This window comes from Podarcis liolepis, assembly GCF_965112155.1.
Source record: "Podarcis liolepis genome assembly, chromosome: 1".
In the NCBI taxonomy this organism is placed as follows: Eukaryota; Metazoa; Chordata; class Lepidosauria; order Squamata; family Lacertidae; genus Podarcis; species Podarcis liolepis.
Window position 1 is genome coordinate 123320594 of NC_139554.1, and position 15172 is coordinate 123335765.

The following is a 15172-nucleotide window of genomic DNA, read 5'->3' on the forward strand; positions in this document are numbered from 1 at the left end:
ACAGTGGGGAGGCGCAGCACGTCTTCCCGCTGTCCCCGGACCTGATCTGAAGGCGGGCGGCGGGGAGAAGTGCGCTTCTCCCCACTGCCGGCCTCGCAAGCTCCGGGGACAGTGGGGAGGCGCAGTGCGTCTTCCCGCTGTCCCCGGACCTGATCTGAAGGCGGGCGGCGGGGAGAAGAGCGCTTCTCCCCGCTGCCTGCCCCACAAGCGCCGGGGGGGGGGGAATAATTTTTTTCCCCTTTATTTCCCCCCCAAAAAACTTGATGCGTCCTATGGGCCGGTGTGTCCTATGGGGCGAAAAATACGGTACCTTGTAAAACATTTAATATACAGCAACCAGCTTAATGTGCGGACCCAACAAAACAAAACTGCATTTCTTAGCATATGCACTGGTAACCAAACTGCAGTAAAACAACCTGACTGCATTATTGAGGAGCAGAGGCCCACATAACATGTGCAACTGTCATTTAGAATCAAGACAGAAAATTGACATCCCAACACATTGAGTTGTTTCTGACGGGCTCACCTGCAAGAACTTCAGTCTGGTAAGAAAATCATTCACATAGCTGCCGAGTGGTTTGAGGCTTGGGTAGGATTTACTCATCCACATGCCTGGGATTTTGCCCTTCAACATGCTATTTACCACCTCTTCCAGTTCTGCAGACATCACAACCAGACCCTGGTTGAGATAAGGGGACGGGGAAAAGACATATTAGTGGACCCCCCCTTTGTGTCTTCAGTTATTTTTATCATGCAGTTTTTCAACTGTTATCAACAAGCTTCCTCCAGTCTCAGTGGGTTTAGCCCGTTTCAGCTGCAACTACTCACAGTGTTGTCAAGTTGGAAACCAGCTTTCACTCCTGTATTTGAGTCGGCAGGAATTCCAAATATGCATTAGTGAGTGGGTTTGCAGAGGAGAAGTGGCTCATCCTGCTTCATTCCTGTGCTAGCCTTGGAAGAAGGAAAATCAATCCCCTGTGACCAGCATGGAAACGCTGTGAGCTTGCAGAGATAGAAGCATCTACAGTGGTGCCTCGCAAGACGAAAAGAATCCGTTCCGCGAGTCTCTTCGTCTTGCGGTTTTTTCGTCTTGCGAAGCAAGCCCATTAGCGAATTAGCGCTATTAGCGGCTTAGCGGATCAGCTGTTAAGCGGCTTAGCGGATCAGCTGATAAGCGGCTTAGCGGATCAGCTGATAAGCGGCTTAGCGGATCAGCTGATAAGCGGCTTAGCGGATCAGCTGATAAGCGGCTTAGCGGATCAGCTGATAAGCGGCTTAGCGGATCAGCTGATAAGCGGCTTAGCGGCTTGGGGAAAAGGGGGGGGGAAACCCCGCAGGAACTCGCAAGACATTTTCGTCTTGCGAAGCAAGCCCATAGGAAATTCATTTTGCGAAGCACCTCCAAAACGGAAAACCCTTTCGTCTAGCAGGTTTCCCGTCTTGCGAGGCATTCGTCTTGCGGGGCACCACTGTATCTGCCAGTCCACTTGGTCAAAGGCATTTTTTTACTAGCCTCCTAAGAGGCTACGGGCTTCCCCTGCTCTCTGGGCCAGCATGGAAACAGAGCAGTAGATCACAGCTATATCACACGTTTCAAGCTTATGACTTCCCCCAAAGAATTCTGAGAACTGTAGTTTAATGGTGCTGGGAGTTTTAGCTCTGAGGGACAAAATGCCGTACCCAAGATTCTTTGGAGAAAGCCATGTGCATTAAATGTATATTATGGGTGTGACCCTTGTATATTAGCAGGCTAGTAGTTTTAGGTTCTTATTTACAAGGCCAGTTTGAATTTATGCGATCTGATCACAATATTGCACCGATATGCGGGAATCCCTGGGCCTGTCAATGGGGTTGCGATTTTGGTTCTTAGCATTGCCCTTTTCTTAGACTCTGTCTGCCCCCTCCCACTCCCTCAACAAGCAATGGGACAGTTTAGTCTATTTTCAGCCCGTCAGTTTTGCAAGTGTTCATAGGTCTGTTCTGTCTCCCCGCATATTCCACAATTTTTTTAAAAAAAAAAAAGCCTGCATGAAAGCATTCATTTTTTAATGCTTTGTACCCTAAAATACACACACTGCACAGAAGCTAATTTAAGGGACAAGGGCAATGAGCTCCACTATCTTCACTTCCAGCCATCTTCACTCCCTTGACCCCAATTTTGGTATTTTCTTTCAGCCAAGAATAGTATTGCAAAAATCAGAAGTGCAAAAACTGAAGAATTAACTTTGTTCTTTTCTGTGTATTAGTGAAGAAGCCGAAATAAGACCAGTCTGCCTAACACTGCACCAAAAATTTACTTTTGCATGCATACTCTCAGCAATGCGCTGCTGCCAAGAGCCTGTCCAACTGCTGTTGTTTTCATTTTGTAGGTGGACCCCAGGTTTGGGATGCTGTCCTAAAAATACCAAGGACTGCGACTCTTCAAAAAGCAGGATCAGCTTTGCATTCTCTTTCTCATTTATAGATCGGCAGCAATACTTTAGGCAGCACCCCACATAAGGAACAAAGTGTGGGATATTTACAGTGCAGACAAACCAACAACGCATATTTGCTAGACAGGCACATGATGGGAGCTGAAGCCCTCAGAGGTTTTTCCTGCATGTTTCCTAGGAAGAACTCAGAGACACTCCCGCTGTGCCCTGTCCGGGGGGGGGGGGGGAGCTAGGAACTTCCTCTTTGCTCTTTTGCCTCATTCCAGCACATAGCTGTCAACTTACAGATTTGAAAACAAGGGACCAGCAGCCTCGAAAATAAGGGATCAGCAGCCAAAATAAGGGATCTTAGTCAACCAGCTGAAATTTAACAGCGAAGTTAAAAGGGACCAGATAATTTTGGAGAGCAGCGCCGGTTTTTAGCCCTTCGTTTCCAGAGGTTGCTGCTCAAGACACCAACTGATGAAACACTGCAATTAAATAACTACAAGCAGCACCCGCTTTCCGCGCAAAACGAAGTCCAAGCTACGAAGATGCTGCTGCAGTTCTGTATCTTTTCTCTTGTGCTCCATCTGCAGCTCTCAGTTCCATCAGGCGGGGCGGGAGGAAGGGGGGGGGGGAGTAGCGCCCAAAGTAAACTCGCAGATCAGACCATCTATGCTAGTCTACCACTACAAATCTATGGGAGAAGTGTTTGCGGTCCTTCCTCCGCTTTCCTCCTCTATGGTTAGCCCTTGGAATACCTGCCCGCGCCTCCGCCTCCACCTCCTCTCTCTGAACTGCTTTCTCTATGGTTGCCCTCGCTCTCCTCTCAAGACTCCTCAGCAATTCATAGGCTGCGCCAGGCTGCCCATCTCATCCGGGTCCTTCAGCAGCACAGCTGCAGTACAGCCTAGCGGAAGCGGCGGGAGCGGGTAGAGGGGAGGCCCCAGGCAGAGACGCTCAGTTCGGCAGCCGCAAGGAGGATTGCGGCGGAAGGGCCCAAGGCTCCCGCCAGTCCTGGTGGGGAGGGGCTCCCGGGGGCCGAGGCTGGTGAGAGGAGGCCAGGGGGGGGGGCCAGGCAGCCAAGCAACACAGTTGGAGCCTCCCTCCTCCCTGGCCGGCTGCTTCCTTTGAAACCCGGGGAATTTAAGGGACATCATCAATAAGGGACAGCAGTGGGACACGGCACTGGGATAATGGAGTTTCCTGCCAAATAAGGGACAGTTGACAGCTATGTTCCAGCAATGTGGGAACATGTGCCAAGTCAGGGCCTCAGCGCAGACTCCATTTTAAACTGGACTAAAGTGTGTCTTTGTAACTGGATTACCATTTTAAGCCTGCTGGAACAAAGCTGCTGTATCTTCAGCAAGTACAGTCGTACCTTGGTTCTCAAACGCTTTGGCTGGCACTCGTACATTTTGGCTCCCGAACGCCGAAAATCTGGAAGTAAGTGTTCCGGTTTTCAAACGTTTTTCGGAAGCCGAACGTCCGACGCGGCTTCTGCTTGAGTGCAGGAAGCTCCTGCAGCCCATCGGAAGCCGCGCCTTGGTTTTCGAATGGTTTCGGGAGTTGAACGGACTTCCGGAACGGATTACGTTCAAGAACCAAGATACTGCTGTATTCTGAATGAGTAAATGTCATCTTAGCCTTTTGCAAGACTCTGTGATTATTGTTAAAAGGGGGAAATACCAGGAGCATCCAAGTCTACCTTAAAGCATCCTGGATTGCTAAAACTAGCCTAAGATTCCCCTTTTAAGCCACAAAGGGATGCACTCTGCTGAACTCACAAACCTAAGGAAGGGAAGATAATAGCTAACAAATATATCCTATATACATATATATCCTAATATATATAACACCGGTCTCGAAAGACCTACATTGGCTCCCAGTACGTTTCCGAGCACAACTCACAGTGTTGGTTCTGACCTTTAAAAGCCTAAACAGCCTCAGCCCAGTGTACCTGAAGGAGCGTCTCCACCCCCATCGTTCAGCCCGGAAACTGAGGTCCAGCTCCAAGGGCCTTCTGGTGGTTCCCTCACTGCGAGAAGCAAAGTTACAGGGAACCAGGCAGCGGGCCTTCTCGATAGTGGTGCCCGCCCTGTGGAAGGCCCTCCCATCAGATGTCAAAGAAATAAACAACTATCTGACATTTAAAAGACATCTGAAGGCAGCCCTGTTTAGGGAAGTTTTTAATGACTGATGTTTTAATGTATTTTTACTCTGTTGTTGGAGGCCACCCAGAGTGGCTGGGGAAACCCAGCCAGATGGGCGGGGTATAAATAATAAATTATCATCATCATCATCCTCTCTGAGCATCTATGAACATCCCTACACAAATAACAGTTAAAAGCAAAGCTTGGGGATGGGGATAACATCACCGCTGAAAAGAGCAATTTGGCAAGTTCCCAGCAGCGACGCTAATGGGGAGCTGACAGCCACTCTTGCCAGGGTACTCCAAGTCGACAGGCCTCCTTCTCAAAAGGTCCCCTCACCTTGATTGCTTTCTGGATGTTGATGCAGGATTCTCGAATCATTTGCAGTAATTTGTTAAATCTCCCCATCTCTTGGACCAGCACGGTGTTCATGCTCTGCGTGTAGGTGGTCGGGTATCTCCTCATTGCGGCTTCGATGTGGAAGTCGGCGGGGAGTTTACTCTGGATGTCACTCGCCACATCGCGAACAACTTGATCAGATGATTTGGCGCCAGCCCCTGATGCGCGAGACTGTTTTTATTTGGGGGGGGGAAAGGGTGGGGGTTGATTAAACACTGCTAAAACCCAAGCAACCCAAGCCCACAAAACTTCCATTCGTGGTGTATACTGGTCAGAACGTGGCCTTATTTTATTTCATTTTAAATATATTTTTATTAAAGATTTCTTAGTTTACAAAAATACGTGCATTGTCTCTTTTTCAAGCTGCATTTTCTACAGATCAGTTTCATTTGTTGTGAGACATTAGTGTTACAGTGTTAGGTTAGGAAGGAAAGGGGAAGAGGGGAATGGCGAGTGAGGTGGGATCAGGTAGCAATTATTCTATTCTGCTTAGTGTATGTGTGGGGTTTTGTGTCAGTGTCACTTGTGTGGGCTCTCTTACGATTTGCTTGTTGTATTTTCATGGTGGTGAGAGAGGTTGGGGTTGGCTTAGGGTGTGGTTTCTTGTCTTTGGTTGGCTCTAGTGAGATTTATGTTTGTGTGTGAGTGGGGTGTGTGTGTGTGTTTCTGGATAACCCAGTTTCCAATGGGTTCACCAGCTAATACATTTCTGTAGACATCAAAGTAACATGGCCTCATTTTGATGCCTACAGAAATTAGCTGGTGGATCCATTAGAAACTGGGCCTGCAGCCATCTTTGGTGACTCTTCCTGGGGAGGCTAACTCTATTCCTGGGATGAGGAACAGGATCCAGCTGGCAGGAAAAATGTTCCGGACGTGGTAGGGAATGTGAAACCTGCGTGCGCACGCACACACACACAAACACAAACATCTTCATCTATCTTTTCCTCTCTTGCACAGAAAATTAACTGACGACTAGATCTCAGTTAATTGGACTGGATACAATTATGTTTCCTTTCCAACTCCTCAGGGCAAAGATCAGACTGAATAATAAATTTAGGTCTGAGAAACAATGGGTGGGGGTGATCTCCCCTTCCCCAGCACCATGGCCCCAATCCAGTACCCTATTAGATCCTGATTGTAGGTTTCCTGCACCTTATATAGTTATGCCCTAATACTTAGAATACTTGGGGACGCAGGTGGCGCTGTGGGTTAAACCACAGAGCCTAGGACTTGCCTATCAGAAGGTCGGCAGTTCGAATCCCCACAATGAGGTGAGCTCCCGTTGCTCGGTCCCTGCTCCTGCCAACCTAGCAATTCGAAAGCACACCAGTGCAAGTAGATAAATAGGTACCACTCTGGCGGGAAGGTAAACGGCATTTCAGTGCACTGCTCTGGTTCGCCAGAAGCGGCTTAGTCATGCTGGCCACATGACCCGGAAGCTATACACCGGCTCCCTCAGCCAATAAAGCGAGATGAGCACCGCAACCTCAGAGTCGGTCATGACTGGACCTAATGGTCAGGGGTCCCTTTACCTTTACCTAATACTTAGAAGGGAAAAATACATACAAAAGCACACCTTTGCTAAATTATTATTTATGTCAAGCTAGTTTTCGAAAGCATCAGGGAACTTTATGCACTCTCAACAGTTGCAACAATGAGCATGGATTAGATGTTATGTTCTGGAATCAATATGGGTTGTTAGAAAACTTTAAAATATTCAGCCAGTAATATACTTGAATTCTTCTTGAGCCCCACCATTAAGTGACAGTGAATACATTAATATTACAGTGAGTAGTAATGTGAAGAAAGGAAGATCAGATTCTCTGTATTTAAAATGTTGTCCGAAAAATCCAATAAATAATAAGTAGGCAGTAACTTCAATGCGCCTAATATGAAAACGAACACACCTGCGTGAGAAGAATGTTATCAAACAACAACTGCGTTTCGGATTGATCCTTTGTGATATCGGCATTGGCGTTCATCCCAAAGATCTCTGGGGCAGGATTCAACGGAAGGGTCTTTGTGTATTCAATGTAGCTTACATACTGAAAAAAATATCAGGGGTCAGAAATGATCAATGGCCATTCTCTGTTGACATCTTTCCAATTTTCAATTCAGTTCTCCACAATTTGCAGAGAATAATAATAATAAACAACACATTTTTGCATGCAGTTTAGACCAATACATATATTTATATTTTCCCTAATATAATGCTTTTTCTTCTTCTTTTTTGCTGGATCAGGCCAGGGCTCACAGAAAGTTCACAAGCAGGATGTGAGCGCAAGGATAAGTGGGATATTCATTTTTGTACGCACTGGTTGGTTGGAGAACTGCATTGCAAAATTCGGAAAGGCACCTGCATTTTGGTTTGTAACCGGGTCAAGATGTGTGAACTGTCTCTCCTTAAAACAGAAACAAATTTAATTCATCTCCCGTTCCTGCTCTGCACTGTAGAGCTCGCCCAGATTTCTTGCCACTGTCTCAGAAGAAGATTAGCATTTTGATTCCTCCTCTAAGCTCTGGCTCTTCTTTGAGCAGGGCTCAGGCAGGGGAACTTCCTGCTGAATCGCGCCCCACTGAGGTGCTTACCTCTCCTTCAGGAGGAGCATAATAAAGGCCACTGGAATCAAACTTGTAATCAGGATTTGTAACAATGATCGGGTTGTAGAACTTGTTCAAAATACTACGCAGCGTCCGCCGGTCCCAGTCATCGGTGACCCGGCCTCCGTAATTGCATTCGCCCGTCATGTAGCGGATGGCGTCAAAGGGCAATTCCTGAAACGTACAAAGCAAAAGCTCATCTGTGACTCCTCCCTACTCTCCCAACATGCTAGCATGTTTGGTTAACAGAAGAAAAGTTCACAGCTCGACTCATTGTGTGTTTGTCTAAGCAAAAATGCTCCACAGGTATGTCCTATGCAATTGTGTTGCAAATATCAGCAGCTACACTATTTAGTGAGCACTGATCCTTAGCATGAATCTTACTTACATATTCTGTTGAAAAATATCAGGTATGTACTTTTAATATATTCTGTTTTGCATACAGTGGTACCTCGGGTTAAGTACTTAATTCGTTCCGGAGGTCCGTTCTTAACCTGAAACTGTTCTTAACCTGAGGTACCACTTTAGCTAATGGGGCCTCCTGTGCCGCCGGAGCACACTTTCTGTTCTCATCCTGTAGCAAAGTTCTTAACCTGAAGCACTATTTCTGGGTTAGCGGAGTATGTAACCTGAAGCGTATGTAACCTGAAGCGTATGTAACCTGAGGTACCACTGTATTCTACTTTATTATACAATGTGTATGCAGGTAGCTCAGTTCTGTTATCATTCTTTGGTTGTATGCCTTGTATCTTATTACCAGCTGATGAAGACTATTACTAAGCAGTAATATCATTCTGGAGGCTCTGTCCTTTTGAGGCTTTTGAGAAGTCTTCCATCGAAACTTTTGAAAGTCTATTGTGAGACTGTCCTTAGACATCTATTCTGAACACACAGCTTGACGGCCCTCGCTTACCACTCTGTTATATTGTACATATGAACTTTGATTGGCTTATTCCTACAATTTGAATGATATCATTATTCTCTTATATATTCTCTACTAACTATTAGCCTACGTGTTGTGTTTATATTGTTGTGATTGGTTCTTATTGCAACACAGGGGTTTGTTTTTGGTCCACAGGTAAGAAAGACAGGGGTGCCATTTGGGCTATTTCTAGGGAATGGAGAAAAACACCAAGGATGGCACAGTGCAAACGGTGCATTGTTGTCACTTTAACCACTGTTGACTGCTTTCTTGTTATAAAAATGTAAGGCCGGACCCTGGTCATGTGTTGACGAAGTTGGGAATAACTAAAAAAAAAAAGTCAGGAATGGAGCAGCTGCGGGTTATCGATCCAACAACAACAACAATTTATTATTCATACCCCGCCCATCTGGCTGGGTTTCCCCAGCCACTCTGGGTGGCTCCCAACAGAGTATTAAAAATACGATAAAAGATCAAACATTAAAAACTTCCCTAAACAGGGTTGCTTTCAGACGTCTTCTAAAAGTCAGATACAGTGGTACCTCTGGTTACGAACTTAATTTGTCCTGGAGGTCCGTTTTTAACCTGAAACCGTTCTTAACCTGAGATACCACTTTAGCTAATGGGGCCTCCTGCTGCCGCCGTGCCACCAGCACGCAATTTCTCTTCTCATCCTGAGGTAAAGTTCTTAACCCGAGGTACTATTTCCAGGTTAGCGGAGTCTGTAACCTCAAGTGTTTATCACCCGAGGTACCACTGTAGTTGTTTATTTCCTTGACATCTGATGGTAGGGCGTTCCACAGGGCGGACGCCACTATCGAGAAGGCCGAGGTACAACAATGTTGTACAACAATGACAGTGGCCACAGCCTGGGAACAGCTTCAACCTGACCAGGTAAACCAGGTGAGGGGAACTGATGGCTTTCAAACCCTCGGTGACTTAGGGACTTCTCTTTCAGGCAAAGACAGGTTCCGTCAGACCGAGTGGATGAGATGAATGGGGACTCTAACGGTCAGGAAGGCAGTTTTTGCATGGGCCCTGCTAAAAGCAAGGGTGATGTAAAGCTCAAGTACTAAATGAAGGAAAAGAAAAGCCAACCAGCTATCTGTGCGACATGTGGTTGCCAGCTGCAATATTGTAACCCCCAGAATGGTGTTTCAAAAATTCACAGAATTGTAGAGTTGGAAGGGACTACAAGGATAATCTGGTCTAGCCAGTGCAGGAACCTTTTGCCCAATGTGGGCTTGATCTCACCGCCCTGAGATTAAGAGTCTCGTGCTCTACCAACTGAGCTAAGACAGGGTTGTAGGGACATTATGGGATTTAATCATGTCAGTCGGCAGCAATAAGTTCCCAGAGTAGTGCTGGTGAGTTATCTCCCCCATCCACTGAAATTCACGCGCGTGCAAAAAAAAAATCACACGTCTCTCCCATACACCCAGCAAAGAAATCAAGTGGGCTGATAAAGGAGGGAAGCCCACTCCTCTGCTATGGTCAGCACAGGATCCGCAGCGCTTCAGAGCCCTCTTTTGCCTGCCCCCCAGCAGGCTAGTAAAGATTTTTGCAGGCTAGCAATATGGAGGCTTATTTATAAAGCTGGCAAACCCTTCTGATCTTTGCGGTACCTCGTATTGATTGAGGAACATGTTCAGCTGCTGCACGCTGATCCGCAGGTCCGTCTCGTTGAACTCGTAAGGAATGTTCCAACCCAGGGGTCCGAATTTTCGCCTCTCTTGGACCAACGCGTGAAAGAAGCAGAGGCCATACAAAAGCTTCTTGAACTCACTCTAAAATAGTAAGAAATAATGATAAAATAACGGGGGGGGGGACACAACATCTGATTCATTGAGAACTTTCCTCTTTCTCACGATTCACAGCTGTATGACCGAAAGATCTCCCGTGATTATTTACCTTTATTACTCATGTCCTTATACCAGTCACTTTCTCCAAGGAGACTGAGGTAGAAGTTCAGATCTGGTCCTTATTGGGTAGTCCCTCCCCACAAAGCACTACACAAAATTTGGGAAGTTTAGATGGCCATACCTACATCAGATCTTCACCATGAATTTCAGCCCGTTCTCTGGGTTGCGTTCAACAATGTCTTTGCTTGAACAGAATGACTTCTGCTTTGCCCAATGGGACTTCCCCTCTCTCTCTTCCCCCTGTATGCCCATTGCAGCCACCCTAAAAATAATAAGCTCTGGGGGGTTTCCCCAACCCTCCAGAGGAAATCTGGGGAGGGAGGGAAGTTCTGTGGCACATGTGAGGTCATTCCATGTTGCTACATTTACATCCCAGCTTTTTAATGTTTTTAGATATGCTGTAAGCTGCCCAGAGTGGCTAGGGAAACCCAGCCAGATGGGCAGGGTATAAATAATAATAAATTATTATTATTATTATTATTAATATTATTATTATTATTAACCCTTTCCTCCCCCTGTAATCCTCAAACAACCCTGCGAGGTACATTAGGCTGGGAGACTGTGACTGGCCCAAGGTCACCCACGGAGCTTCATAAGCAAGTGGACATTTGAACCAAGGTCCCCCAGGTGCTCTAACCACTATACTACACTGGCTCTCAACTCACTGAGTGGTGGTGTCTAGCTGAGGAAAAGTACCGTATTTTTCGCTCTATAACACGCACCCGACCATAATACGCACGTAGTTTTTAGAGGAGCAAAAGAAGAAAAAAAGTATTCTAAATGAAACAGTGGATGTATGATTTTTGTGGTTCATGCTGTGGCCACAGACATGTGATCTGACAGTGAGTTTGGGGTAGCCCAATGCAAAAATCCTGAGGATCCATGTGGATCCATGCTTTGTAACCACGTTTTTGCACCACTGCGGCCCCAGGCAACAGTGGGTGCGTGATTTTTTGGGTGCAAGCTGCAGCCATGGACATGCTATGTGATCTGATGGTGAATTTGGGGTAACCCAGTGCAAAAATCCTGAGGATCTATGTGGATCCGTGCTTTGTAACCAGACTCTCTGTCCCTCTCTTCTCCCCACTCAGTGGCTCTTCTCCCGTTTTGCTGTTTCAAAGCGAGCCACGGAGGAGGGAAGGAAGGGGAACCATGGATCCTCTGCTCACGACTGCAGCAGATCCCCCCGCCACCCGTAGGCATTCCCTCCATAACACGCACAGACATTTCCCCTTACTTTCTAGGAGGAAAAAAGTGAGTGTTATGGAGCAAAAAATACGGTAATACCCAGAGGTAAGCCATGGGCGGGTGGAGGGAGGCTTAGCACACCTCTCTGGCATGCCTTTCCTAGCTGTAAAAACCAGTCCTACATAACTGAGGCTGGCCCATGTTGAAACAGACCCGTCTGCTGCCTTGGGTAGTCTGAGCATCTTTATGACGTTGTACAGAAATAAAGCAAATGCAAAATATATTAACCAGCATTTCACATAGCAAATAGGCAGCCCCAACATCCTAGTTTGTGCAGCGGTCAAACTGATCTACATCTTCAGCACCATTTCTCAAAGATAGTTTCCAACAGTGATGTGCTAGGGGGACCAGGCTAGTCCCCTAAATGTTTCCCTGGCACCAAAGCCCGGGAAGTTTCTGCCCTGTTTAGGGAGGGAGGCACAGTGCTCTGACGGGGTCCAAGAGCCCTCCCACCACCTTCTCAATGTCCATCCAGCTTTGGGAAGGAGAAAGGAGGGCTCCAGCCTCCTGTCAGAGACCTGGTGCCTAGTTCCCAAAGCCTAGGAAGCCCCTGTTTGGTTTAGGGAAGGAGGCACAATGCTCACACACACAACATCACATGCACAACATTGCTGCTGTCCGCCTGCCCCAATCGCCCTTGCCTCTGGACCTAACTGTTCCCCTACAAAAAAAAAATAAAATTCATTGCATGCCACTGGCTACCAAGAAAGGGTGCCTACAGCTGCCCCTAAAATCTGCCCAGAAGAAAGCAGAGCCACAGGACATTTAAGCCAACCATTCAATCCACATCTCCCAGGATACTTTGTGAATTGCAGCAGGCCATCGGATGGTATCAGAGACAGACTGGGCTCAAATAAAAGCTTTGGGGCTTTGGAAAATGCCACACAATGTCTTCCTTTTTGACCAACTATGGCACAACAACGTTACCATGCTAGAACGCCATCTTGCTCCTCCTTTCCTGCATCTTTTCCTGTTCAAAAGCAACGATCTGGGTGAGGTCCCCGCCCCCATCTAAAAAGTTTTAGGGATTTGTTTTTTTTAATTGCCAGGAAAGCAGAAAAGGATCATAGCCTCGGTTTAAGCACAACCGTCTCCAGTTCTTAATTACGACACCTATCATGGAAATTATCTTGGGTCAAGCACATCCGCTCTCCGAAACCTAATTATGAAAACAGCAGGTGGCTCCCTGGTTTGAGCTGTTATTCTAAAGGAAGTGTTTATGAGCGCCATCCATCAACCCATACGGCCATTTTAGCTCCCCCGGTTCTATGGAGCCAGCATTTTAATGCCTGCGATTAAAGATTTGATTCTCAGCAGTGCACGGCTCAGCTATTCTTTTGCAACAGGAATTTCTCCCCTGCCTTGCAGATTTGTGCCACGAAAACTACTTCCTCCCGACTTTTTAAATGGGAAGCTATATTATTAATGGCACCACCGCCAAAGCTTGGCGGAGACGGAATGAAGCTTGGCGGTAAAATAAAAATAAAATTTTAATAAAACCCTCTATTACTGCATCGCGGGAGCTGGTAATCAACTGCCGACTTCAGTGCAGAAGAAGGAGGGCTATTTCGCTCGGCGGGTTTTAAACCAGCAAACACAAAATACAACCGCCAGGGTCTGTTTCAGCTGCTTTACGACGACGAGGAGGAAACCAGGCGAATAAGGAAGGTACTAACAGGCCTTTTGCAGCTGTTAAAAAACTCTGGGTCGGAGATGGGGTCCATCAGATAGGAACGGATCACATTCGCCCGCAAGCCTTTGGGGGCCTCGTTGGTCATTTTCACTCCATTCTGAAGCACAGACACAGGGAAGTTGGGTGATGGGTAACTCGTGAGCCAAAGACGGAAATCAGGGTGCGTTGTGTCCGGATTTAGTTCCTAGAAGGGGAAAATATTCTGTGTAAGGACTCGGTGAGGATGGAAGCTGAGGTTTCAGGTGCGTCAAAACCTTTCTCGCAAAGGCCTCTGCATCTTTCAAACACACCTCGGCCTCCGCGTGAGTTTTACAAAGGGAAATTGCGAAACCTCTTGATCAATGATTGTGCTAAGCTCGTTTTGATTTCAACACGTTTGGAATCTCTTCTTGGGTCAAACGGTTCTCTAAGCTGGGTCTCCCATTCCAGACACAGGCACTCTATTGTGGATGTGGAGCTCCCCAGCATAACATGGCTGCCCAATTTGTCCCAAGAGAGGGGATGAACCAGCACTTAGGTTCATTTGCAGGCAAGAGTTTGCTACCTCTATTGAAGTGAACCAGCACATCCTTGCATACCCCAAAAGTGTGTGTGCATGTGTGCTCGTGTGTCTTCACATGCACACCTCTATAAGTGAATATTTGGAATGGCAAATACCCCCTCCCCAAGTGAACCACAGACCCCAGATTCCCAGCTTTCGCCTGAAATCAAAAAGTAAGTTTCCAGTATTTGTAGAACGTAAGATATGTGGCAAAACAGGCAAGCACCATTCTCGTTTGTTTATTTATTTTTCTATGTGACAAACCGGCCTGCTCCCTCCCTTGCCTGCCTGCCCCCAGGAGAAGTTCCTGCAGGAACCCTGGAGCCCTAGCATCCCATTGGTACTGAAAGGACAACATCAGGTGTCATAGTGACTACTGACAGCATTTGCTACCTCGCAGACTTTTTCCAGGGTCGGCATCCACGAGGTTGCCAGGTGGCAGTTCTGCAGGACTGCCCATGTTCCTTCCTTCACCGCCTTCTCGATCATGCGCATGGCGATAGGGCCTTGGCCTTGGCCCAGCGACAAAGAGGTCAACTTCGAAGCCCCGAAGCCCTGCACATACAAAACGTTCAGTGAGTGAGGGGCAGCGAATAATAATGTCGCCGTAACACAAGAACGGCTACAATTCCACAGCTGCTGAAGAGAGTATCTGAAATATACTCAGAATCGAGAGTGGATTTCATGCTCTTTATTCAGCTCATAGTGGTAAGAAGGAATGGAATTTCCCCCAAAGTATCTGCTTTATATACATTATTTACACAATGGGCTGCACGTGATTGGCTAATTCCGGAATTCTCCTGTAGGCCAATCAGGTTGTGGATTCACTTCCATCTGGAGCTGGATTGGGTGGCTCCTGCAGACCAATCATACTGCTGCATTGTTCTAGGACCAATCAGACTGCTGCATTCTGAATCCTATTGTTCTAGGACCAATCAGACTGCTGCATTTGTAGATCCTATTGTTCTAGGACCAATCAGACTGCTGCATTTTGGATCCTATTCAACTCAGTACATAACAGTATCGCTGAACAAAGTGATGTCAGCCCGTCAAGGAGAAGGCTCCACATTAATCAAATGCAGCCGACATCAGCAAACGTCACATGAAAGTCTCTCTGATTTCCTTTTGTTTATTGAGTTGTCGGGGTTGCTGATAAGATTCTCCAACTCCTTTCCACCCAACGTGAACCTTTCATAGCAAAAGCCTCACCCTCAGCAGTAGTTTTCTTTCACCTGGGGGAGGCTTAGCTCTGCTGAAAGGAACACACCCCTCAGCA

At 46.9% G+C, this 15172-nt stretch overlaps 1 protein-coding gene across 1 annotated transcript in view; it reads right to left on the reverse strand.

Annotated features, from left to right (window-relative positions):
• Positions 1-15172, reverse strand: part of DNAH7 (dynein axonemal heavy chain 7) — a 155582-nt gene that overhangs the window by 3186 nt on the left and 137224 nt on the right. The window contains exons 55-61 of the mRNA XM_083467323.1: positions 14290-14451; positions 13339-13539; positions 10118-10279; positions 7559-7744; positions 6877-7014; positions 4907-5137; positions 527-679 (exon numbers count right to left, since the gene is read on the reverse strand). Coding sequence (XP_083323449.1) covers positions 527-679; positions 4907-5137; positions 6877-7014; positions 7559-7744; positions 10118-10279; positions 13339-13539; positions 14290-14451 — 1233 coding nt within the window. The remainder of the gene's footprint in view (positions 1-526; positions 680-4906; positions 5138-6876; positions 7015-7558; positions 7745-10117; positions 10280-13338; positions 13540-14289; positions 14452-15172) is intronic.